Here is a 26,084-nt window from a genome sequence, read left to right as displayed (position 1 = left end):
AAATATCTTTTTCCATCCCTTTACTTTCCACCTGTGTGTGTCTTTCAATCTGAAGTGAGACTCTTGTAGGCAGTGTACGTAAAGGTTTGTTTTCCTAACCATTCATCCCTCCTATGTCTTTTGATTGGCACATTTAATCCATTTACATCGAAAGTAATTGCTGATGCTTATGTAGCTATTGCCATTTTATTATTCATAATTTTGATCTTTATTTTTTCTACCTTAAAGAAGTCCCTCTAACATTCCTTGTAATACTGGTTTGGTGGTGATGAATTCCTTTAGCTTTTTCTTGTCTGGGAAGCTCTTTTTCTGTCCTTCAATTCTAAATGATAGCTTTGCTAGGTAGAGTTGTCTTGGTTGTAGGTTCTTGCTTTTTATCACTTTGAATATTTTGTGTCAATCCCTTCTGGCCTGCAAAGTTTCTGTTGAGAAATCAGCTGACAGTCTTATGGGAGCTCCCTTATAAGTTACTAGTTGCCTTTTTCTTGTTGCTTTTAGGATTCTCTCTTTGTCTTTAAACTTTGCCGTTTAATTATAATGTGCCTTGGTGTGGGCCTGTTTGGGTTCATCTCTGCACTCCCTGGACTATTTCTTTCGCTAGGTTAGGAAATTTTTCAGTCATTATTTCTTCAAATAGGTTCTCAACACCTTGCTTCCTCCCTTCTCCTTCTGATACCCCTATGACGTGAATGTTATGCTTGATGTTGTCCCGAGGTTTCTTAAACTATCCTCATTTGTTTGGATTCTTTTTTTCTTTCTGCTGTTCTGATTGGGTGTTTTCTGTTACCTTGTCTTCCAAATCACTGATTTGATGCTCTGCTTCATCTAGTCTGCTGGTGATTCCTTCTAGTACATTCTTCATTTCAGTTATTGTGTTCACTTCTGACTGGTTCTTTTTTATGGTTTCTGTGCCTTTTTTTAATGCTTGCTATCTGTTTGTTGAAGTTCTTACTAAGTTTCTTGAGCATCCTTATAAATATTGCTTTAAACTCTGTCTCTGGTAGGTTACTTGCTTTCATTTTGTTTAGTTCTGTTTCTGGAGATTTCTCCTGTTCTTTCATTTGGGATGTATTTCTTTGTTTCCTCAGTTTTGGCTGCCTCTCTGTTTGTTTCTATGTATTAGGTAGATCTGCTATGTCTCCCACTTTTGGCTGTGTGGCCTTATGTAGTAGTAGTCTCCCCAGTCACCTGCTCCAGGAGTGTTCCTTGTCTGGGTCATGTGTGTCTTCCTGTTATAGTTGACCCTTGATTGCTATTGGCATGTCAGTGGGTGCAATTGACCCTTAGGTGACTGGCTGTGGGGTTTGGCTACATCCATAGCTTACAAGCTGGTGTGCAGGGTGCTTACCCCACACAATGGGATTTGACCCAGTGAGCTCTGGTCCTTTTTGAGACCACCCTTTGGGTGTGCCCCTTTTAGGGCTAACTGGGTGGTACTCTGTTGTGGTCTGAAACTAACCTCCAACTATGTTGGTTCTGGGGCCTCTTGTGAGGGTTTCCAGTGCAGGCCCACGTCACCCACTGCCTGTGACCAGCCAGGGACTACCTGGTAGGAGCTACAAAGTTATCCATGGTTTTTCACTGCCTGTGCTAACTGTGGAGGTGTGTGGGAGAGGCCACCTTGCAAACTGAGGATGATGGCCACCAGTACCAAGCCTGGGGTAACTCCACAAAAAGCCAGGACACCCTCATGTGGTACATGAGTTGGGAGAGTCAAAATCTCAGGGAGTCACTAGAGTGGGAAGAATTGTGGTCAACAGGTTAATGTAGACTCTAGTTTGGTGCCAGTGCTGAACCTGGAGCAACTCAGCAAAAGTCTCAGAGCTTCTGCCTGCCTGGGTCCTGCAGACTCCAATAATTTTTCAAGATAGAGTGCAATGTGGGAGGGGCTGGCTGCTCTCAGAGAAAGTGTCTCTGGTGTTGAGCAGCAGAGCACATCAGGCCAATCAGATTCAGATCTAATCTGTGGGGGAGGGCTCAACACAAGAAAGATGGTGCCCGCCTGCCAGCTGCATGGGAGTAAGATCTGAGATAGGGAAAATGGCAATATTCCTCCAGCCCTCGCTCTGAAGCCACATTCCTCCGTTGTCCTGCCGTATGCCTCTGATGCCCTCTAAGTTACTGTTCCTCTGCTGGAGCCCAAGATGAGTGCCTGTGAGTGAGTGAGTCTGTGCACAGGCCCTTTAAGAGGATGTCTGGGTTTCCTGCAGCCTTCTGTCCTACCCAGATGGTTAGAATCCTCACTGTTTTTTCACAGCCAGACATTGTGGGGGCTCCTCTTCCTGGCACCAGTACTCCGGGCTGGAGAGCCTGGCATAGAGCTGGGGTCTCTCGCACCTCAGTGGGAAACCTCTGTGAACAAGATATCCCTCCCAATTCTCAACCATCACACAGAGTTTTGGAACCAGCCCATTTTGCCTCTCCACCCCTCCTACCAGTCTCGATGTGGCTTCTTTATATTCTTAGTTATAAAACTTCTGTTCAGCCAGACTTCAGATGGTTCTCCAGGTTGACTGTTCTATAATTTAGTTGTAGTTTTAATGTGTTCATGAAAAGAAGCAGGCACAGTGTTTACCTACTCAGCTATCTTGGATCTCTTTGTATACCTTTATTTTTAAGGTTTTGTACCCAATTAAAAGAGTTCACATCATTAAAACTATAATAAGCATAAAAACTAAAGTTAAAAGTATTACTCAAATTTCTCTCTTGTACCAAGCTCTCATGAATTCTTATGTAATTCTACTATAGTATGTCTATCTTGTTTCTTAAAAACTCTAATATCTATATCTTATTTTACTCTCAAAGAGAAAAGAAAAACAGGTTTTTGTTAGTTTTCAAATTTTATAGGAAAAAGAAATCTAAGGTACATGTATTCAACTTAAATGATAATCAGCATTCTACTTTATTCCTAGTGTAGGAGATAAAGATTGACTATGATTTATTAGATGTCAAAGCTTCTAAATGTTATTTCCTAATTAACTTATTCACTTGCTTGTTCACTCATTTCACAAATACAGCCAGGGTCTCTGCCCTTACGACCCTTATATTCTAGTGCGGGAGATAGACAAAACCAAGAACACAAAATAAGATTGTGACAAGTACCATAAAGAAAAAACCCTGGAGAAGGAACAGAGAATTGGGGGTGGGAGGGGTTCTCCTAAACAGATTAGATGGGATAGTCCTGAGAGGTGGCCTGTGAATATGAGCCCTGAATGGAAATGATGTAGCTGTACAAACCAAGAATGTGTGATCCAAGCAAAGGGAACAGCAGATGCAAAGGGTCAGAGATGGGAATGAACTGGCTTATGAGACAAACAGCAAGGAAGCTACTATGGGTGGATAACTGGGTGAGAACAAGAGGGTAAGTAATGAGGTAACAGAGATGGGCAGGTAGTCTTGGGACTGTCTTCCAAGGCAAAGGGAAGCCATGGAGAGCAGAAAGGGGACATAAGTACCTGAACCCGAGTCTAAATCCTAGCTTAACCAGTCAGTAGCTATGTGACCTAAGCACATTATTAGCTCTTCTTGGATGCTAAATTCCTAATTTATAAAAGGACACTCAATAAATAATGGCAAGTTACAATCATCAGTAATTATTGTTATTGATAATGCTATGATACGTAAATAAAGTTCACAAAATTTTTTGACATTCAAATAGACTTATAGTATAAATTAACATATCAGAAATATAGAATTATTGGGAAATAGGCAAATTATTTTAATCTTTTATATTCAGTAAAGATTATATACTTATTGAGTACAAATAGACCTACATTGGTATATTCAATCAAATTCATTAGGGTTTATTTTGGTTCTAAGCAGAATAATTATTGATCTTGGATCATTTTCCTGTCCTTAATTAATCTACATTGTGGCTGTTTTAAATCTTGTCAGCCTAGCCTTACCATTTTGTGTCCAGAAATGTGTAGCTCATGTTGTTCATGGCACCTACCAACCATAGAGTAGTCAAAAGGGGAATTTCATAGTTACTTTCCAAGTCACAACGCATTAGTAGGCACTTACAATTGCCTGCCAACATCTATCGCCCTCTCTCTCCCACACACAGACTTCTTTCTTATTAACAGAATCCTGATTTGGATCAAATTCACTTCCTTTCTCCCTCAGGTAATGAGGGTTGATCCTCTCGCTAGTTACTGGTTTAGAGATGGACATGTGAATCTGTTCTGATCAATGAGAAGAGAAGAGAGGTCTTTTTGGATTCTTCTTCATAAAGTTTTCATATTTTTCAAGAAGAGACCCTGGGAGGGGAGGGAAAGAGGGATCCATTTCCTGTGCTCTAGATCTTGACATACCTGCAAGTGACATCAGAACAACTGCAGCCATCTTGCAAACAAGAAAAATACCAGTGTTCGAGTGAACCGGTCTCCAAGGACAACAGAGACAGAGAGATGAAAGGAACCTGTATCCTTGATGATTCATACCATTGTGCCACTGAATCGACCAATCCTGTTACCTGCCCTACTTCTCACATGAGATAATACATGAGATAATACAATACTTCCCTTACTGTTGAGGTCAATTTGAGTTGGAGTCTTTTGTTTTGTGCAGAAGGTCTCCAAGTAGGACATTTCCATTTGGCAATATCACTCATTTCTTTGTCTCTGGAATGGTCCAGCTTAGTGAACTCTAACAATCTTGGATGTGGGATGATATAGTGTTTTAACTGACAACACTGGACCAGTCACCTGGAACAGCCCAAGAGGAAAACACCCTAGAAATCACAATGAGAAGATGGCACTTTGGCATGGGTAGCCGGTACCAGCTAGTCTCTGTCTCTGGTTTTCCCTATATGTTTAAAAACTTTGACTTTCACCTCCCACCTGCCTAGAACATCTGTTTTTTCCCCAAGACCTAAATGAAGTATATCTCTCATAGGTCTTTTTTCCGTAAGGCTACCAATTGTGAGCCCTTATCCAATTACAAGAATTTCAGTAGAGACCAGGTAGGAGGAGTGCAGATCCCAGGCAGAGGGCAGATGTTAAGGAAGCAGCAGCAGATTCCCTCTCCTCTGGAACAAGAGGAGTAAGAGGCAGAGAACTCCTGAGAAGAGGTGCCATATTGTAACTTGTAGTCAGGAGGCAGACCTGCCTAAAGAGGAAGGAGGAAATATAGTCATCAAAGGACACTGGCTGTTTTGTTTTGCTTTTTTTCCAGCTATGCAGAATTATTTTAAAGTGGAAAATATTAGGGACCAGTAAAATAAAATATACATCTTACAAAAAAGAAATAGATGATAACTGACTATGGAGGTTATTGCTTGGGGAACTGTTGGTGGGGGTTGGGAATGAAGTAAAAGAAAAGATCACATAGACGTATAATGGTTCACAATAAGCAAAAAAGCAGTATGGCTTGAAACCAAATTAACCATTCCAGTCTAATAAGCATTTTTCCTAAAGAAATTATAGAATTATAAATTTAGCACATAATGGAGGGCACAAAATGTAATGCACACAGATTTCATAATTTTGTACAGTATTTGAAAAACATTACTTAGAAAACGGGTGCACATTATTAACTAGAAAAAATTTGCTAAGAGACCATAATTAAAACAGAATATAAACGGTGCCTTAGCTCTTGAAAGGGTCACTATCAGGGTTCCACTTAATGTCTTCATTACTAATTTGCAGTCAAAATGGAAATTCATTCAATGTGATGATGGTATGTAACTGTGAAATGTTGTCAGGGGCAGGAAAGTGGTAGGAAAATATCTGGAGAGGATAGAAACAACCCAACTTAAGGAGGTAGGTCAAAAAAGCAACCTGAAACACCAGAAATAAAAATTCAGTAAAATTAACTGAAGGAGAGAAAACTGAAATTCACCGGCAATAATTCTGAAGGGAAAGAAAAAAGTGACAACGGCTGACATTAGCTACAGGCAATAACCCAGCCTCAAAAGAGACATACCATAGGCCACGGTTAGTTAGAACAACAAAGTAAGAACTTAACAAGAAATGGTGCATCAGTCCACATGTCCTGTTTTTAAGGAAATCAGGGCAGTCCTGCCCTTCTTTGCCCTATTCTGTGGGAACCTGTTTTGGTTTTTGTAGAAAGGTTCCTCTCCTTGGTTGTAATGAATACGTCTTGTTAGTAGAGCCTGGTGATCTTGTTACTTAATGATTAAAAAATACACAAGAGGTGGGAAGAGTGATTAGGAGAGTAAGGGGGGTGTCACTGACAAGCATGGGTAAGGTTGGTGAAAACTGAGGTTTTGTGAGGCTTTTGCACTGAGTAAGGTTGTCAGAGCATACAACATCCCAGACAGAAGAAGCTATATGATTGTGACCTTTTTCTTAGCATGAGAAAAACCCCTGGAATCTTTTGGGAAAAGTTCTTTGAAAATGTTCAAAAATGCACTAAGGGCGGGGGGCTGTGAGATGAGGGTAAAGGGGATCAAATATATGGTGACGGAAGGAGAACTGACTCTGAGTGGTGAACACACAATGGGATTTATAGATGATGTAATACAGAATTGTACACCTGAAATCTATGTAATTTTACTAACAATTATCACCCCAATAAATTTTTAAAAAATGCACTTACTCCCACAGGGATAAAATTAATGGTAATACTGATTATAAGAGAGCTTTTATAAAGTAGAGTTGTTACTTGAACAGAAAGAAAAGAGAATGTGAAAGAAGGGCAAACATTATTGGAGGGTGGGGCTAAATGAAGGAGAGAAGTTGAAATTAGGGAAACTTAGAAGGTTAAGGGTGAGAATTTTCTGACTGTGAGAACCTCTGCTTGTGCAACACGTTCGCCAAGTGTAAGAGGAAGAAGCTTTGGTATTTGGGACACTGAAAAGCAGACATGAGGAAATGCCAAAGCAGGGCCCCGCTGGAGAACCTCCGCTGGTTGCAGGGAAGGGGTAAGGGATGTGTTCCACGGAGGTTTGCTTCTCCCCTCACCTGAGTCCTTGAGTCCTCCCAGGCCCCAGCTCCTAGGTAAAAGCAGAAGCCCTGGGGTGCTTCTGATTTACAAGATCCGAAAGAAATCAGTGTTTGAGGTCATGGCCTAATTAACGTAGGGTTGCTCATCTTCTCAATTGTCTTAAACATCTAAATAACTTTTAGATGCAACCACTCAATTTTCTAACGATATTTTCTTGGTAGGCTTGGGAAGAACGCACCTATGTTAAGTGAATCTTAGCCTCTTAGGTGAGACAAACAATAGGGGCCCTTGATCTCCTGCAGTCATTTAAAGCCTTGCAGTCATTTAAAAACTAACATTAGGAGGCTATCCTAACGGTCCTGACCTTGGGCAGTTAGGCTTAATTCGGATGATCCATAAACTCCACTTGCAAACGTGATCTGTACATGATCTCGGTAACCCAGTCCCGAGGTTAGAACTGGTGCTTACGTAAGCCATCAGACTATGTCATAAAAATGACTATGTAGGGTAGACTAAGCATGTAGACTATGTTTCCTGAACTAAAGGAGATTTATAAATGAAAAATATTATGAAAGCCAATCTCTGAAACAAAAATCTGCTGGAATTATTTTAAAGAAACTTCTCGTAAGAAATGTCAACTTTCCCCATTATGTTGAGCTTTGGATATCAGCAGCTTCCAGGCCCGGCACCATCTTGTTTCCCCAAAGCCCCCAGACCTCCCATGGCCAAAGCCATAGCGAGTCATCTACACCGGGTAGTGGAAGGAAACAAGCCACCTGGGACTTCAAAAGATATGAGAGTGAGAATGTCTCAAGTCTGCCTTTTCAAGATAGGACAAGGGGCATGAGAACAAAAAAGGAAACAGGGAGATGGCCTAGGCTAGGGGGAGAATTGGAGATATTCTTGAAGAAGATACAATAGGGAGGTGGTGAGAGAAGGAGGCAAGGTAGGGATGAAGCAGAGGGACTTTGAAGATGGAGGAGGCGGGAATGCATGATAGTTACATGAAATGCTGAGTCTAATGCTAACGTCCAAAGTCTGGCACTAAGAGTCAGTTACTGATTGCTAACATTAAAACTTTTGGTGAATATCTTTGTGCATATCCTGTGGAGGCCTTGCAAGTGTTCACTCGAAATTCTTTGTAGCCTCTAATGCAACTAGTAACTATTTCTTAAATACCTTTCCTTGAGAAGCGACATGATGCAAGGGGTGGTCCCTGCCGTGAAGAAGTTCCCAGTCGGGAGGGGTTGATTACCAGAGGTAGGGGCTTTGCTGGCATATGCAAGCTGGCCAAAGAGGGACATGGAAAAGCTTTCCCAGAGGTGCTAACACTTGAACTGCATTCTGACTTAGTTAAGCAGAGAGGAGGTGCTACCCATGATAGACACTCTATTACTATTTGTTAATTCATTTCAGTTCATTTTGATTTGTAATGATTACCTGGAAGATCGTTCAAGGACTGGGAGCTAGTTCTTATCAACCCTGTTTTTATTATTGTCAATTAAAAAGACAAATCTATCCATTTTAGTGTCTAGAGGTATAATCTGAAAAAATACTATACCTTACCTTTGGCTGAGGTGGGGAGTGCACTCACAAGTTTTCTAATTACGAGGCATCTTTTTGTTCTACTAATTTCACAGCAAAAAGTTTTAAAAGCTTTTGAAAAGATCACATTTTGCTAACTTGAAATATGTGTGTATATTTTAGCATAAATATACGTGGCAGCTGCTAACATAATTGGATGGCTACGCCTTGCAAAAACTTGATTTCTTTTTAATCAAATTTTTAGAACCACACTGGGTTTCTTGCCAGTGCTGCAATAGTGAGCAATAAATACATCATTAGATCAATGATGGTCTGATGATGGATTACTCAAAGGATAGTTCCAGCCAAGAAGAATAAGCCCAGAAGTCTCATTGTGCAAAGACTAATAAAATATTGTTTAAAACATAGATACTGAGTTACTATAACAGGGAGGAAAACACTGCAAAATAGAACAGAATAGCCATGGGTTTGTAATATAGCAGAGTGATATTGATCACGGATTTTCCTAAGCACACCAGAGCAGCCGCAATATTATATATGCTTCTGATTAGACCCAGAGATGAGGGGAAAAAAAGTTATAAAAAAAGAAACCAACCAAAGGAAGGCTTACTGCTATAATAAATTATTTAAAGCAAGCAGGGCAAGCCGGTTGTGAAGACAATATAAAACAGAATCAATGCCCCCAAGAAACCCCAAACCATCAGCACCTCTATAAATTTCTTACCACCCTGTCTCGCATTTTACTGGAGGTATTTCTTTCCCACCACTCTCCCCATCCCAGCCCACCCCTGACCCTTCACTTTTTGCTAGTTCTTTCCTCAGAGCTTAACATTTGTTTTTCTTCTGTAACCCAGGATGCTGTCTTCAGTTATATTTCTCAGCTTATATCAGAAGAGTGTCTGTAAGGCCACAGATGAATGCATCTGTCACTTCATTCATCTGGATCTTAAATTGCCCACAGAAAGATAAGCTGGGAATAGCTAACGTGATACACTTATCAACATGACTTTAATATTACCCTTCTTTTTATTTTTTCTTACTATTGTTATAGTCAAGTCCACAAAGTTAAAGTTAGCGTAAATCTTCTTCAGCTCAATGACTGGTCTATATTAGAAGATGTTACTGCACCCAAAAAACCAAAGTGAAGGTAGGAGTTTGAGGAGAATTGTGGAGGAGAAGTAGTCAAATGGTTAAAATTTCAGTACCAGGAGCTGTTAAAGGGGCAGATTGACTTGAAAAGTGAATTTTTTATAAGTAGGTTTTGCCATGGGAATAAGGGTATGGAAAGAAGGGTCGACATTTGAAAAGAATTTGTCAAATTTTTTTTGCCAAAAGTATGCCATGGCAGAAAAAAAAAAAACTGTTGCTTAGAAGCTTGTAATGACCTATGGCCCAGGTTTAAAAAAAGTAGCATTCTACTATAGTTTGTTTTTTTTTTTTAACTAGGTACAAATCAGTCCCACTGTATAATCAGGGGCTGTGATTATACCTTAGACTTTAACAATTTTTTAGGTCCATCCAATCAAACACAAGCTGGGAAAATATAATATAAGCAACTCTTATTTTGCCAGTGTAAAAACATTATTAGCAGCATGCCTCAACCAGCAAATGGTACAGGTTTAAAACCTTAGTCCAGAAAATTCTACATATAGGCTTTACTGCCATCTTACTCTGTGACTTTTAGGAAATGATTTGCAACTGTGGATCAAGGCTGGCTGGTTAAGGTCTGGGTCATTGAACCAAGTATCATATATGGTGGTTAGCTTTATAAAGAAAACTGTTCCAAGGTCATGGTCAATATTAAAAAATTCAAAGAAAGGTTAAAAAAAACCTGTAGATGGTATGAATGACTAAACATAACTTTATCATCTCATTGCAATATTAAGTAATAAAAATTCAAACACAAGGCCAACTTCTCAGTTATTGGTGTCATCTTTGAATGTGAAAGACAAGATCTAAATATTATTACGTTTTTGTGGCTACAGTTTGCTCATCTGTAACAAAGTGAGTAAAAAAAAAAATCAGTAAAAAAAAAATCATTGTACTCAAAGGATTGTTAAGATAAGCAACCTATAAACATGCCTGTCTTTAACCTATTTGCTGCATTAACTGATTTCAAGTTTGTTTTCCAAAATGTGTCAAAAATCCACAGAAAACAATTATAGTACTTATATATTTAAGTAAATATAGTTAAGGTGCTACATTTTATTAAAGTAAATGATTAAAGTATAAAAATTGCCTATTGTTATTCATTCTTGAAAAACATAAAAATATAGAACAATGTACATCTGCTTTCCTAAACTTCCTTTCTGGAACACTGAGCTCGTGGAGTAAAGTCAAACGCCACAGTCAGCAGCATGGAAATATCATTCAACTACAGACGAACGTTGAAGTGAAATGTTAAAACAGAAATTGCTCCATAAAAGTCCCCGTAATGATCCAGTGGCCTGGAACAATCCAAGTTCAGTGTCTCTGCCTATCCACGTCTTTTTGTCATCAGGGAAGTAAATATTCTGGGCACTGATAACCTCTGAGAAGTCATTTGGTGTTTTAGGTACTTGGATGGTAGAAAGAGGGAAGGGCAACAACTTCTGCTAGGCCCTTTCTCTTTTAAACCTTACCTAGGCGTGTTAAATTGAGAATTATGCCAGTCTGAAATGGGAGAACAGAATCAAACTATACATCAGTGTCAAACTATAGTATCAAACTATACATAAAAAATGAATTAGCAATAATTAATAAATCAACATTCATACAGGTTTAAAAGGACAGGTGGCAATCAATTCTCCACCCATCTCTCTGTGATGCTGAGAAAATCTGTGTATCCAATTAAGTGGATAGCTCAAAATACTTCTAGGATGACTTTCTGAAAATAAGACTTCCCGGGCCTCTAGGTGCGTGGCTTGGGACACTCCCCTGACCTAGAGGCAGACCAACTACAGCTTCCCAAGAAGGTACTTGGATAAGTCTGTACTAGCCCTGCTGAGATTCTAGCCCCCCAGCCTGGAACAGCTTTAAGGAGTCAAAGGTGGTTCCCAAGGAGAAATGCCCCACCATGTGAGTTAGGACTGGCAAAGTCACCCCAGAGCACGCCAGGGACCCATTGGACTTGGAGAAGGGAATGGAAGGAGTAAGACTGGGCCAGGGTCTTACATTACCTTGCTTCCCCAGACAGACTTCCTTAGATTGGGGCTAACTTGGAACAGGGATAGCTGAGGCTTCCAAAAACACTTCGGAACATAGGACAAAAGGTGCCATATTTGAGGACAGAGAGTTAAAGCATTAACTATAAATTTTACAAGGCCAGTAAGTGCCATGCAGAAATGTCAGAACAATTAGTTGTTAAATCAACTTACAGACTATAACTGTTCTTTTAAATGATGAACACCATTCAAGTGTTTCTCAAAATACGGCATCAAAATCACTTGGGGGTGCTTGTTAAAAATGCAGATTTCTAAGCCCCTCCCCAGACTCAAATCCCAGAAACTAGCGTTCAGCCCATGAACTGAATTTCTAAGGAGAAACCCAGTTGACTCAGATGATCTCTGTCAAGGCAGGAGAACTATGACTATGTGGTCCATCAGAAATTTAAAGACACTCACCGATTAGGGATTTGCATATTTTCCCCAAAATATTTAAGTACCATAAAAATGAAAACCATATTTTTTGTGATGAGTTCTTAAGAACCATTACAGTTTATTCTGCCCACATATAATAAACACCCATTATTAAATTATGAGCACAAAATTATTGGGAAAAATATCAACTATGCTTCACAAAAATATTGCCTTTATTTTGTCACCAAAAGTAATTATGCTATTAAAGAAATTTATAGTTCTTTTAAGTATCAGTCATTTGGCTGCAGGAACTTATTAAGCTGTTAAATTCCTCCCATACATTTTAGTCATCAGAATTTTTGTGATAAAGGTTTTATATTATTTTTTTAAACTATAAATTGTGAATCATTGCAACTAGTGATTAGGCTGAATGTGAATTTATATCCAAGTTATAAATTCCTAAAAACATGTTTCATTAGACTTACTAAGGCAGTTTTAACTCTTCACAAATTAAACAGCCTCTTAAATAAAGCTTGGTTTACTTCTATTAAGGATTTTTTGTATGTGTGTGCAAAACAATTCAGTTGTAATGCATTTTCTTAAGAAGCACAAGAAAACAGTTTCTGAAATACATGCTCCTGCAAAGCAGTAAACCAGTGCTGCGTAATGTGACAAGCATCACATCTCTTTTCTAGAGGGATTTTTTTTCTCCTGTAAACTCCCCCTTCCCAAACCGTGGCTGTAATTATTTTACAAAAGGTAGTTTGCAATTTCTGAAGAGTCAAACACTCCTTTTCTCCCTCACCAAAATCACAAGTTCAGGCTGAATACTGAATGGAAATAGAACTTGAGAAGCAGGCTTTGTTTGTAGCATGTTGTTTCTACTAAGGATTGGCCCCCACCCACGCTCCATGCTAGTGCTCCCACTACATGTTATGTTTTAACAGATGGGCCGGCTGGCGGCTTCTGGGCTGTAAAACAGGAAAGCGGAATCTGCACCGAGTGGTATTGAACTGAATGCTCATAAAGTTCATGGACGTACACTGACCCAGACAGACCAGGCAGATTCAGACATGCTTACACACACTCATCATACACCCCACAGATCAAAGGGGGTCCATCTCTCCACCCAGGGGAAGTTCAAGGTTGTTTTCCCTTCCATATAGTTCTACTTCATTCACCTATCAATTTTATACACAAGCACATATATGTCCACACATATGTCCATGCACATATACATCTACATGCATGGATAGCTACATACCTCAACGTTTTTATGTATTTTCCAAGATCCCAATATTCCCAAATTCTGTACCCAAGCCTCCATCTAGTACTCTCAAGAAGCTCTCATTCATGTCAAATTAGAATTACAAAAGAAAATATTGTATTCAATTCTGTTTAGTCCACACATAATATAAAATACATGTGTGTAACTGCCCTCAGAAAAACTAGCTGCTTTTACCCCTTATCATTAAGATTTAAAAAAAAAAAATCTATCCCAGACTGAGTCCCAAATGAAGTGTCAGGTTTAACCTTAAATCCTATCGCCGGTTCATGTCACAACTTCATCCCTTGAATAACAGGTGCTCGAGCAAACCCTACCCCCCCAGCCAGGTGGTGCCTTTCACCGTCAGGTCTTGGATTCTCCGCCACTCCGTGCACTGGGACAGACAGCAGCTCCCCCCTCACGAAACCCTTCGGGCACACCTTGCCCGTGATGTGCCTGGAGGTCCGAACACCTCACGAAGGATGCGAATTCAAGTGTTCATACAAAGTAATGACTTTACAAAGTTTAATATCCGTGCTGTCGATCCCTTTCCATAATCGCACAGCACTGAAACCCCCTGCTACAGAACCTGGCTGTCACTTAAGTTCCCTGACCGCTGAAGACCCGCCCGAACACGAAGACCGCCGGCGTGGGCCACAGATCAGACACCGACGCCGGGTACCGTGCTGCACCGCCTCCAGCGCGGGGTCATTTTGCAGGAGCCCGTCCCCAAGCCATGTAGGAAGTGCTGTCCCCACACCACTGGGCAGAGGCCGCCCCCAGCGCGCTTGTCGCCTCCGCAGAGAGCCAGGGGACGCGTCCCTGGCCCCACCTAAGGAAGGCGGCCACCACACACCAAGTTCGTGCGCAGGCAGAGCCGCGTCCCAGGCTGAGTTGCCGTGCTGGGAAACAAGAAGTTGGGGACTCGGGCTTCTGGCGAGGAGGAAACCCCTCCCTGCCTGACCCCCCCACAGCGGCCACCTCGGACGGACTGACCGACGCGCGCCAGGACGCTTCCAGTCCCCCGGCTCGCCAAGCAGCGCCCAGAGGAGCCGCTCGCCCTCCTGGCCGCCACTCACCCTCGGCGCCGAGTCCCGATCGCAAATCGATGTCTCTGCTGCGGGTCCTGAATCCCAAGTTGCCCCGAAACGGCGACTGCGCTCGCCCTAGCGAACCCGGGCACATTGGCTCAGGCAGGCCCCTCGGAGGGAACACCAGGCGGACAGTCGCCCGGGCTCAGCAGCCGCCCGGAGCGCTCTGACAATTCAAGGACCTGCTCAGCGAATGAGGCAGACCGCCCTGCGGAGGAGACCCGGCTCCAGAGGGAGGCGGGGCCGGGCTGCGGGCGGGGCGGGGCCGGCCTCGGGCCAGCCCCGCGGGGCGGGGCGCCCACGGCCGTGACTGGCGCAGTCCGCAGCCAATCGCGGTGGCGCCAGGGCCAGGAGCGGCGGTGGGCGGTGCCGAGCGCCAGGCTCCGCCTCGCCGGCGCGGCCCAATCGCCGCAGCGGAGCGCTGGGTGGGAGACGCGCTGGCTGCGGTCAAGTTGGCTGTGCTGAGCAACCGGGTGTGCGAACCCGCGTGGTAGCGGCGGCCGCTGCGGGACCCGGGCACCACGCGAGGGAAGTGGCGGTCCCGGAGGGTCCCTGGCTGAGAGAGGCCCGGAGCCGCCGCGGATCTGAGCGCTGTGGAGCGACAAGCCCAACCGCACGGGGGCCGGGGCCGAGTAGACAACGCCCACATCTGGCGCCCGCAGGGGGCGCGGAACTTGGCTGTCGCGTCGGAGCCTCAGCGGTTGGGGGAAACCGACACCCAAAGGCGGCGAGCGCCGGGCCGGATCACCCAGCCACCGGCGAAGACCTAGGCGCGGAAAGTGGGAGCTCCGGGCCCCCTGGAAAAGGTGTTCACTGCGGCCTGGTGGTGAGCCCCGGAACAAAACTCCGACTCCGCAAACCTGCGGGAACGTTCACTTCTCGTCCCCGCCTCACTCCTGCCCTGCACACCGCCGGCAGCGGGAACCTTACCCGGCGCCTAGGTCCCCTGCTCCACCCAAGGCGCCCCGGGCACTTTCGTCCCCAAGGCGAAGTGAGTCTTGGGCCCTCGACGGCACCGGAACGCGCCAGGTCTCAGCTCCACATCTGTCCCACTCTGCACTCTCTCGCCCCCTGCCCCTTCCATAGTCTCTGGACCCAGCTCAGAGACCTCCGTGGGGACGGGCAGGGGGGCAGCCTGAACTCACTGAGCCACTTGCGACAAAGTAGCCCCTGAAGAAGGCTTTGTGGGCACTGCCCTTCAGGCTGGACTGCCGGTTTTTAAGCCCTCATCTTGGCTGCAGCACACACACGGAGCTGTGCGTTGGGGTGTTGCTTTCCAGGCTGAGGCCTGGAATGTTAGCAAGACCTGAACTGTAAGCTGTGGGTGCGCAGCAGCCCCTGTGCCTGGAACTGCACCTCCATAGGTAGGCCCGAAGCCCTGTTAGTAAAATGAAGGTATGCGTGGCACGAAAGGAGTCCAGCTTCCTGGTGCTCTGACACCTTCACCGCTGACCACTGCTCCTTAAGATCGCAGAAGTCTCAAAGGTTTTAGTCTCTCACTGCAGGTAACTATTCAGGATATCATGTGTAAGGGAGTATGCACCTTCACAGGTGTTATTTCGATGGCTGCCTGGTCCCCATAAAGACCTGCATCTTAGCTCACTTCTCGTGTGCAGGTTCTGATGAGGGTCATTGCTGAGATGGAAGGCGAAAGGCGTGTGACCGGAAAGGAGCGAATGGCCCCTCCATCAGGGAAGGCTGCACCTCAGGTGAGCTCTGAGCTGGATTGGGTTTCAAATTGTGTCTCCTCAGCTCCCTGTCTCAATGGGAAAGGTCCATCACCATAACTAAGGCAGGTTGTCAGAGGGCAAGAAAATAGAAGTCTGGACAATTTTTAGTATGCCCTGGAAAATCGATTGGGTATGCGGAAATTGCACAAATTTAAACCCTCCTCCAGTGAACCAAATGACTGGTACAGGTGAGGGAGATCATTCGGTTCCAGCAGTTGCTTAGCATACTGCTGAGTGGCCAGGGAGAATGGCCTTTAGCGACATGGAATTGGATGTAGACCACCCAAATAGAATATATACCAGGTCATTGCTCAGTTCAGGATTTGGGGAAAAGGGGAAACATATATTTTCTTGGATTTTTCTTTTCCCCACTCCTGGATATAACTAGAGAAAAGGTTTGCCGACATTGTTGATCATATTAAGACCCTGTGAAGGCTTTTTTTTTTTTTTTTTTTTTTACCTATGCCAATGATTATTTTAAAAATCACCTTGGTCATAGGAACCAAACACTGGCTGTTGACTGTACTTACTGTAGTACAGCATTTATGTCAGATGATGAAAAAAGGAAGTAGGAAACTTCATGAAATAAGTTAGAACTAAACAAATGCCTTCTATGTCTTGATTTCCAAGGTTTTCTGTTTGTTTCATATAGACACAACCATCCGTGGGCTGTTGGATAAGTAATTTCTCATTTTCCCTAATAGAATGGATGACATAAAAGAGAGCACATCTAGACTATGTTCATATTTCCACACCATCTTCTGTTGTGATTGGTATTTAAGAGTTTATCACTCAGACACAGACATATTCCTTTGGTCACCAGTCTCCCTGATGATCTCTCTGTAGTCTATAAGGGAAAATGAAGTCTGTTACTTACCTACGAACACATTATATATAGTCCTATCTGGATGAAACAAAACCACAGAAATCTGGATGTGGAAGTCACCTACTTCACCAAAAGAAATTTCTCTGAAAGCGATGAGAAATGTTATGGAATGGCTTGGGAATGAGAAGATTGAGGTGGGACCATGGAAGCAGGGTTGGTCCCTTTTAAGTGAGCAAATTTGCCTTCAGGCACTGTCACCCATCTCTGACACGGAAACAAAATTTTGAAACTTAAAGTTCAAGTGGGTGTGACTGAGAAGAACCCTGAGTTCTAATGTGAGTAGCTGCCACGGTGAGTGCTTCTGGCAGTCACTTGACCACTTTTTTACCCTTACTACCTTGGTCATAAAACCGTGGTGGCAGAATTGGTTCACTGTGTTTATCTACTTAAGGGGAACACAATGACAATAGTTATAAAACATACATGGCATTTATAGCAGTACTGACCACTGAAAGGGAGAACAAAATGATGCTGAAATGGGAAAATTGTGTGGTCTGAACAATTCCTCTTTACTCTTGCAATTTCTATTTATTTGAATCTCACTGGGTTATTGCCCTTTCTATAAATGGAAACGAGGGAAAAGGGCCCTCACAATCCTTATCCTTTGATTCCCATATATTTTGAAAGCTTAAGTGAATAGTATTTTTCCCTCTTTCTCATTTTCACCACCTCTCAACATATATTCATTTTGAAAATTATTCGAATTTGAACAGTTTGAGTTAAAGAACTTAGCAAAGAACTGCAATCAGAAGTAGCAGATTCTAATACTAGCTATGCTATGGGTTCATTCTAAGACCTTGGGCAAGCCATTAACCATCCCATACCTTAGTTTACCACCTATGAAACTGCAGTGATACTTTGGATTAATCGGATAAATTTCACAGAGATAGAGATAACTGATAAGACACTTTGAAATACTGATTGCTGTATAGACTACAAAATATCACATAGGTGTTTTGGCAAATTAAAATATGGTGTTAGTTTATACACCACGACTAGGAGATACTTTTGTAACTGGCACAATTTCTGCAATCAGGGTGATACCACCCACAAAAAATTGATACCTCTGCATTTGAATGACAGTTGCAACTGCCCCATATGAGAATGACAGTGCCATAGGTTCAACTAAGTAAAAATGTGACAACAGAAATGGGTGGGGAAGGGAAGCCTCTCTTCCCCAAAACGTGGGATTTTCTCATACATGTCCCCCCAAAAAACTATTGTACATTGAACTTCTTAAAAATGGGTGCCAGGGCTGGCCCGGTGGCTTAGGCAGTTAGAGCTCCATGTTCCTAACTCTGAAGGCTGCCGGTTCGATTCCCACATGGGCCAGTGGGCTCTCAACCACAAGGTTGCCAGTTCAATTCCTCGAGTCCTGCAAGGGATGGTGGGCAGCGTCCCCTGCAACTAAGATTGAACACGGCACCTTGAGCTGAGCTGCCGCTGAGCTCCCGAAGGGCTCAGTTGGTTGGAGTGCGTCCTCTCAACCACAAGGTTGCCGGTTTGACTCCCGCAAGGGATGGTGGGCTGCGCCCCCTGCCACTAGCAACGGCAACTGGACCTGGAGCTGAGCTGTGCCCTCCACAACTAACACTGAAAGGACAACAACTTGAAGCTGAATGGCACCCTCCACAACTAAGACTGAAAGGACAACAACTTGACTTGGAAAAAAGTCCTGGAAGTACACACTGTTCCCCAATAAAGTCCTCTTCCCCTTCCCCAATGTTAAAAAAATAGTTCATGTGAAATTCAAAAAAAATAAATAAAATGGGTGCCACTCTGTGAGGATAAGTCTGATGAAAGACTAGAATGATCTTGGAAAACCGGCCTGACAAAACTAGATAAATTGCTTAGAAGTCCACCAGAAGAGATAAAATAACTTTAAAACTACATAAGGGGTGGACTGGTGGCTCAGTTAGTTAGAGCTTGAGCTCTGGGCAACAGGGCTGCTGGTTCGATTCCCACATGAGCCAGCGAGCTGCGCCCTCTGTAACTAGAATGAGGACAATGAGCTGCCGCTGAGCAGCCTGATGGCTCGGTTGGAGCGCGTGCTCTCAACCACAAGGTTGCCTGTTTGACTCCCGCAAGGGACGGTGGGCTGCTGCACCTGCTGCAACTAAGATTGAACTCCGCACCTTGAGCTGAGCTGCCACTGAGCTCCCTGGCAGCCGGATGGCTCAGTGGGTTGGAGCATGTGCTCTCAACCACCGCAGGGTTGCCGGTTCGTCTCCCGCAAGGTCGTCTCCCACAAGGTCGGCTGGGCTGCGCCCCCTGCAACTAACAATGGCGACTGGACTTGGAGCTGAGCCCTCCACAACTAAGATTGAAAGGACAACAATTTGACTTGGATGGAGCTGATGGATCCTGGGAAAAACACACTGTTCCCCAATGAAAAGTCCTGGAAAGTACACACTGCTCCCCAATAAAGTCCTGCATAAAGTCCTGCTCTCCTTCCCCCATAAAATCTTTAAAAACAACAACAACAAAAAAACTACATAAAGTAACACTGAGGAATTAGCCATTTGGGAAGGGAGGGGCATGGGCTCAGGAAGGAAAAATGGACTCCCAGCCTAAGTCATTCTAAGAAACAGGACAAAGAATATGGGCTCTGGAGGCACTATAGACTGAGGGTTGAGTTTTCCCTCTACTGATTCCTAACTTTGAGAACTTGGACAAGTTGCTTAGCTTCTCTGAGCCAAAAGAGGTGGGAAGTAGAGGGTGATCAGATTTTTCTCATTGGCTTGTTATGAATCTCAAGCGAGACATTCTGTGTAACTCCTAGCACCAATCTGGGCTCATGGTGGGCCTTGTACTGAAAATAAAAACCCTTAGTAGTTACTGAGCACCTACTATGCACTGTGCACAGTTCTGAGCCTTTTCATCTAATGACTCACTTGATCCTTACAACCTCCCTATGATACTGCTGCCATCTCTTCTTCCTCAGAGTTTCTATCCACGTGTAAAGACTGTTCTAGGAAAAATACTGCTGTGCATTAAAATCAAAAGCCTCTTTTCATAGGTACTTGAGATATTCCAAGAAAAGTTATTTTTCTATAGGAAACCTCTTTCTTGAACATATTAAGAAAGAAAATATCATTTTAAACTAGCACTGTCTTGCTTTCATGTGAGAAGGGCTAATCCAACCTTTCCTGATTCCTAGGAAATCAGGCTACAATGAGCTCTTGGTAGTACGTATATTACAATACAGCGAATGAGGGATTCAGAGTTGGGGACAAAAAGGGCCATAGAAAATAAATAGTAACTTAAAACCCTAAACCACTTTCCAGGTCTCAGATTGTAAGCTAGAAGATTTGGGCTTCTAAACAGTGTGCTTGTCATCTAGATTTTGGGTTTAAAGGATGTTAGTTCCCTTGAGGCAGCAATATGGGAACAATAACTGTCCATCCAAAGAAGGAAAACAAATGGATTATCCCTTAGAAATGAATTATATCACTAGTTCTTATAAATAGCCCAAATTATAACAAATTCACATGTAAGTATGCCAGGGAAAAGTAGCCGTGAGCTATAATACACACAACCATTTATTACCCAAGAGAATTTAGGTGCTAAGGTGAATGGCATTGCATCTGTGAAATTCTGAAAGCCACAAAGGATTCTAAGATACAAAGCCAAATAAAACATAATACAGAGGGAAATGATTTTGATTATATAACATTTATATATAGCATTTCATTTTACATTTTCAAATTGCTTTTTAGTCATTAGTTTATTCACAGCGCACCTGGGGAGTACATCCATGCTGTTATCCTCTGTTCACAGCTGAGTTAACTGAGACTGAAAGAGGCAAAATGTTTTGTCCAAGATACAACAGGGCCAGGGGGAGAAATGGTGCGTTCATTCAGTCACAGGTCTATTCAGCACCTACTCTTGGCAAGGCACCACGTTCGGTGGTGCGGGGCAGGGGGATACTGGGTTCATGGCCTCTGCCTTGCCTGAGCTTGCTGTCTGTTGAGACAGTGAGCGGTTTGTGGATTGTGTCTCCAGGAGTGCTCTAGACAGCAAGGACCAGGGTTCAGAAGAGGACAAGGTGAGTTCTCGAAGATTCCTAGAGACAGTCGGATTTGAGGCCCTTGAGAGAAAGAGGTAGGATTTTGGCAAATGGAAGGTGAGGGTGGTGGGAATGACACAGACAGGAAGGTGGGCAAATTCAAGACGTCCCGGGAAATGTTTGACTACAGTGGGGCAGTTGTGGAAAAGACTGGAGAGTGGGAAGGAGCAGATTTTCCAGGACACTGAATCCTCTGGTAAATATATAGATTTTAATTCATCTCTGACTGAGCCAGAATTTGGACTTATTTCTGACTTCTCCCATTCACTTATTCTAACATGTACAAGGGCTATGCTTCATCTCCAGGTGTTTTCCCATACACCCATTTTTCTAACCTTCACAGCACTCCAACAAGATACATATTATTATTCCTCCTTAAATGGACGAAAAACTAATGTAATTAGAGATTCAGACTTGTAGCTAATAAGTGACAGATGTGGAATTTGAAAAGAGCACTCTTGACTTCCTCATGGATACTTAATAGGAGAAATGAGTGCAGGACAGTGTACTCAGGATACCCGTGTAATAATATGCCTCTCACCCTCGCTCAATGTCTTCCCAGAAATGAAAAATAAATAGAAGAGAAATAAAATGATAATTTCTTAACATATATTTTTTATCTAAAGGTTTCAGCTCTAGGTCAAAAAGAAAGGCAAAAGGTATTTTCCCGTTTCCTCTGTCCTGCAATTAAAAATAAATGTCTGCATTTTGATAACTAGTTTTGTGAGCATTTTTAAACATTATTTTTTAATTACCATTGCCATACAATATATTAATTTCAGGTGTATAACATAATGATTAGATATTTATATAACTTACAAAACGATCACCCTGGTAAGTCTAGTATCCACCTGGCACCATAAATAGTTATTATAATATTATGGACTATGTTCTCTATGCTGTACTTTATATCCCTGTGACTGTTTTTATAATTGACAATTTGTACATCTTAATCCTTTCCTCTCTCATCTGGCAATCATCAGTTTGTTCTCTGTATCTCTGAGTTTGTTTCTGTTCATTTGTTTTGTTTTTTAGATTCCACATGTAAGTGAAATCATATGGTATTTATGTTTGTCTGACTTATTTCACTCAGTATAATACCCTCTAGGTCCATCCATGTTGTCATAAATGACAAGATTTCATTCTTTTTTTATGGCAGAGTGATACTCCATTGTGTGTATGTACCACCGTCTTTATCCAATCATCTACCGATGGACATGGAGGTCGCTTCCATATCTTGACTATTGTAAATACTGCTGCAATGAACATAGGGGTGCATATGTCTTTTCAAATTAGTGTTTTGGATTTCTTCCCATAAATGCCAAATAGTGGGATTGCTGGGTCGTATGGTGGTTCTATTTTTTAATTTTTTGAGGAACCTCCATAATGTTTTCCATAGTGGCTGCACCAATCTGCATCCCCTCCCCACCAATAGTGCACAAGGGTTCCCTTTTCTCCACATCCTCAACAACATGTTTGTTGTTTTTTGATGACACCTTTCTGGCTGGTTTGAGGTGATAGCTTCTTTTAATTTGCATTTCTTGATGATTAGTGATTTTGAGCATCTGTTCATATGTTTATTGATCATTTGTCTGTCTTTGAAGAAATGTCTATTCAGGTCCTCCCCACTTTTTTTTTTTTTTAAAGGATTTTATTGGGGAACAGTGTGTACTTCCAGGACTTTTTTTTCCAAGTCAAGTTGTTGTCCTTTCAGTCTTAGTTGTGGAGGGCGCAGCTCAGCTCCAGGTCCAGTTGCCATTGCTAGTTGCAGGGGGCAGAGCCCACCATCCCTTGTGGGAGTTGAAACGGCAACCTTGTGGTTGAGAGCCCACTGGCGCATGTGGGAATCGAACTGGCAGCCTTCGGAGTTAGGAGCATGGAGCTCTAACCGCAGGAGCCACCGGGCCAGCCCCAGGTCCTCCTCATTTTTTAAAAACAGATTGCTTGTGGGAGGTTTTTTTTTTTTTTTTTTTTTGGTGTTAAATTGTATGAATTCCTTATGTATTTTGGAAATTAACCCCTTACCAGATGTATCATTGGCAAATATCTGCTCCCATTCAGTAGGTTGTCTTTTTGTTTTGTTGATGGTTTCCTTTGAAAAAACTCTTTAGTTTGATGTAGTCACATTTGTTTATTTATTTATTTTGTTGCCCTTGCCTGAGGAGACATATCCCCCCAAAAATGAATTACTAAGAGCAACGTCAAAGAGTTTCTTACTTACGTTTTCTTCTGGGTGTTTTATGGTTTGAGGTGTTACGTTTAAGTCTAATCCGTTTTGAGTTTATTCTTGTATATGGTATAAGAAAGTGGTTCAGTTTCATTGTTTTGCATGTCTCTGCCCCAGTTTTCCCAACACCATTTATTGAAAAGACTGTCTTTTTCCCATTGTATATTCTTGCCTCCTTTGCATAGATCAATTGACCATATAGGCGTGGGTTGATTTCTGACTTCTCTATTCTGTTCCTTTGATCTATGTTCCTTTGATCTATGTGTCTGTTTTTATGCCAGTACCATGCTGTTTTGATTGCTACAGCCTCTTGTAGTATAGATTAATATCAGGTAGCATGATATCTCCAAATTTACTCTTCCCCCCTTTCTTCAGCCTCCCCCCCACACCCCGCTCTGGTTCAAGCCATTGTTTCTCCGTCTAGTTGTGTAGAGCACAGCTCCCTGGCCTACGCTGGTATTATGAGCCTTGTGCCCCCCCCCCCCCCGCCTGTCCCCCCCCCCCCCCCCCGCTCGACCCCGGTGACCTCAGCATTAGGAGCACGGCACTCTAACCACCTGAGCCACTGGCCCAGCCCATATTTTTCTTTCTCAAGATTTCTTTGGCTATTTGGGGTCTCTTGTGGTTCCATATAAATTTTAGGATTACTTATTCTAGTTCTGTGAAAATGCTGTTGGTATTTTGCTAGGGATTGCATTGAATCTGTAGATTGTTTTAGCTAATATGGACATTTTAACAATGTGAGCATTTTTAATACATTCTGATCTCAGATTAGTCTTTCCACTAATCCAGAATCTCTCTCTGGAGTTGGTCAATTCAGTCCCTAATCCCTTCCTCTTAGTATGCAATTTAACCCATTTTTCTAAGCGCCCTATGAGGTCTCCATCTCAGTTTGAATTTTGCCCATCAAGAAATAGCTTTTTCTCTCCAAATACAGGATACTAATTAGCATTTTTACTGTTTAATCATCAGGACTAAAATATAAGTGAAAGAAGTATTATTGTTAATCCCAGAAAACATTTAGAAAGGAAACAATAGCTTTATTTAAATTTTCCTGTAAAGAAATAAAGAGATGCTCTAAGGAGATAGATGGATATTTAGGTGACATAAAAATTAAAATAGTGAAAATTTTAACATCTATAAAATAGGGTGCTTCTCACTGATCTGGTCCTGTGTGTGTATATGTGTGTGTGTGTGTGTGTGTGTGTGTGTGTGTGTGTGTGTGTTTTGATGCCTGTCCATCATCAGTCAGAGAAATCTTCCTCTAAAGCAAATATCTACCACAAATAACAGCCCAATGTTGATCTTGTGCATGAAGACAAATGGTAAACTACCAAAGTGGGGCATTTCACAATCTTAAATCCAATACACAACATTCTCCTTGTCTCTCAACCCTCTAGTGCCTTGTTTGACTTTGCCCAGGTTGTATTTTATGACTCAAGTCACAGAGATTTAAGAGTAAGTGGTTGAGTGTTTCTCCATGTTTTTTTTAGGAGGGGGGGGCAGGAATTTGAAAGTAAACATGTAAGAATGATTCAATTCCATCTAAGATCCTTAGATCCCTTGTGAAAGATATGTAAAACAAGCATTAGACCAGAAAATTGTACCTGGTGTCTCCTCTGTCTTAAAACGCCATCTGATTTCAAGGAGAGCAATGGTCTGGGACATGGTGGCCTATGTGTCATTGAGGATAGCAATGAAACTACTTTATGATATCTTGGCTTCTAGATCCATGGAGCAGGGATGCTTGCCTTGAGCTGTGGAAAAAACAGGATTTTGAAAGACTCAGAGGAAATCATACAACTTACAACAACCATCTGCATCTTTACAGAGGAAAAATCTGCAGTGCATACTTCTGGGGATTTTCCATATTGATGGAAGAAAGTGTTCAGGACACCTAAGTGAATCCCATTGAAGGCATTTATTAGCATTAATTTCTCCTAACTATTGAAATGAAGCCAATGTTGTTCTTTCTCCCCTTAGGATGTTCAGCAAAAATGCTGAGCCTCTCAAAGATTATTGAGTTAGAAACATGCTGGAATTAACCTTATTTTTATTTATTTATTTTTTATTGGGGAATATTGGAGAACAGTGTGTGTTTCCAGGACCCATCAGCTCCAAGTCAAGTCATTGTTTTTCACTCTAGTTGTGGAGGGCGCAGCTCAGCTCCAAGTCAAGCTGTTGTTTTCAAATTGTTGTTTTCAAATCGTTGTTTTCAATCTAGTTGTGGAGGAAACAGCTCACTGGCCCAAGTGAGAATCGAACTTGTGACCTGGGTGTTAGCAGCACTACGTACGCTCTAACCAATGGAGCCAACCGGCTGCCCCTGGAATTAACCTTATTTTAAAAACAATAACTATGTATAATAGATGATTTCCCCAACCATTGAGGCTCCCTGCACTGAGGTTCTTTTCACAGGAGCCTCTGAATTTTGATAGAGGTCTAATGTGATATTGCAGATAGAAAAATGTGTGAGAATTTAAATGACGTTTCAACTTGGTGTCTGCTGAAGGCCAATCTAGGAGTCCCCAGGGAACCTGCATGTCAGCTGACCAAGCCTTGGTAGTCCCTGTGGGGAGATTGCTGGTCTTGACCTGAGTCAAGGACCCGAGATCGTTGAGTGATAGCCGCCCTGTAAGCATCTCAGTGAACTCTTGATAGCCTCCACAGTAAGCACTGCAGTAGTATCTACAGATATAGTACTCAGTAAGTATTTGTTTAATAGAATTTAATTGTTAGCAGATCCTGCATTTAACCAAAGCAGACAACTGCCCTTTGGAATACAACCCCAACTTTCAAGATC

The 26,084-nt window shown here is 42.5% G+C and overlaps 2 protein-coding genes across 2 annotated transcripts in view; one reads left to right on the top strand and one right to left on the bottom strand.

Moving 5' to 3' along the window:
• MARCHF3 (membrane associated ring-CH-type finger 3) overlaps positions 1-14,584 on the bottom strand; it is a 141,953-nt gene extending 127,369 nt beyond the window's left edge. Inside the window, exon 1 of the mRNA XM_081053800.1 lies at positions 14,358-14,584. The gene's annotated coding sequence lies outside the window, so the exon portion shown is untranslated. The remainder of the gene's footprint in view (positions 1-14,357) is intronic.
• Positions 14,563-26,084, top strand: part of LOC308499492 (uncharacterized protein) — a gene marked incomplete at its 5' end in the record, with an annotated part of 29,737 nt that continues 18,215 nt past the window's right edge. The window contains 3 exons of the mRNA XM_081052994.1: positions 14,563-14,606; positions 14,715-15,874; positions 15,986-16,078. Of these exons, the coding sequence (XP_080909120.1) occupies positions 14,563-14,606; positions 14,715-15,543 (873 nt within the window). The 3' untranslated portion in view covers positions 15,544-15,874; positions 15,986-16,078. The remainder of the gene's footprint in view (positions 14,607-14,714; positions 15,875-15,985; positions 16,079-26,084) is intronic.

This window comes from Rhinolophus hipposideros, assembly GCF_964194185.1.
Source record: "Rhinolophus hipposideros genome assembly, chromosome: 7".
Classification (NCBI taxonomy): Eukaryota; Metazoa; Chordata; class Mammalia; order Chiroptera; family Rhinolophidae; genus Rhinolophus; species Rhinolophus hipposideros.
Note: the sequence above shows the minus strand (reverse complement) of the source record. Positions and strands in the feature narration are given on the sequence as shown.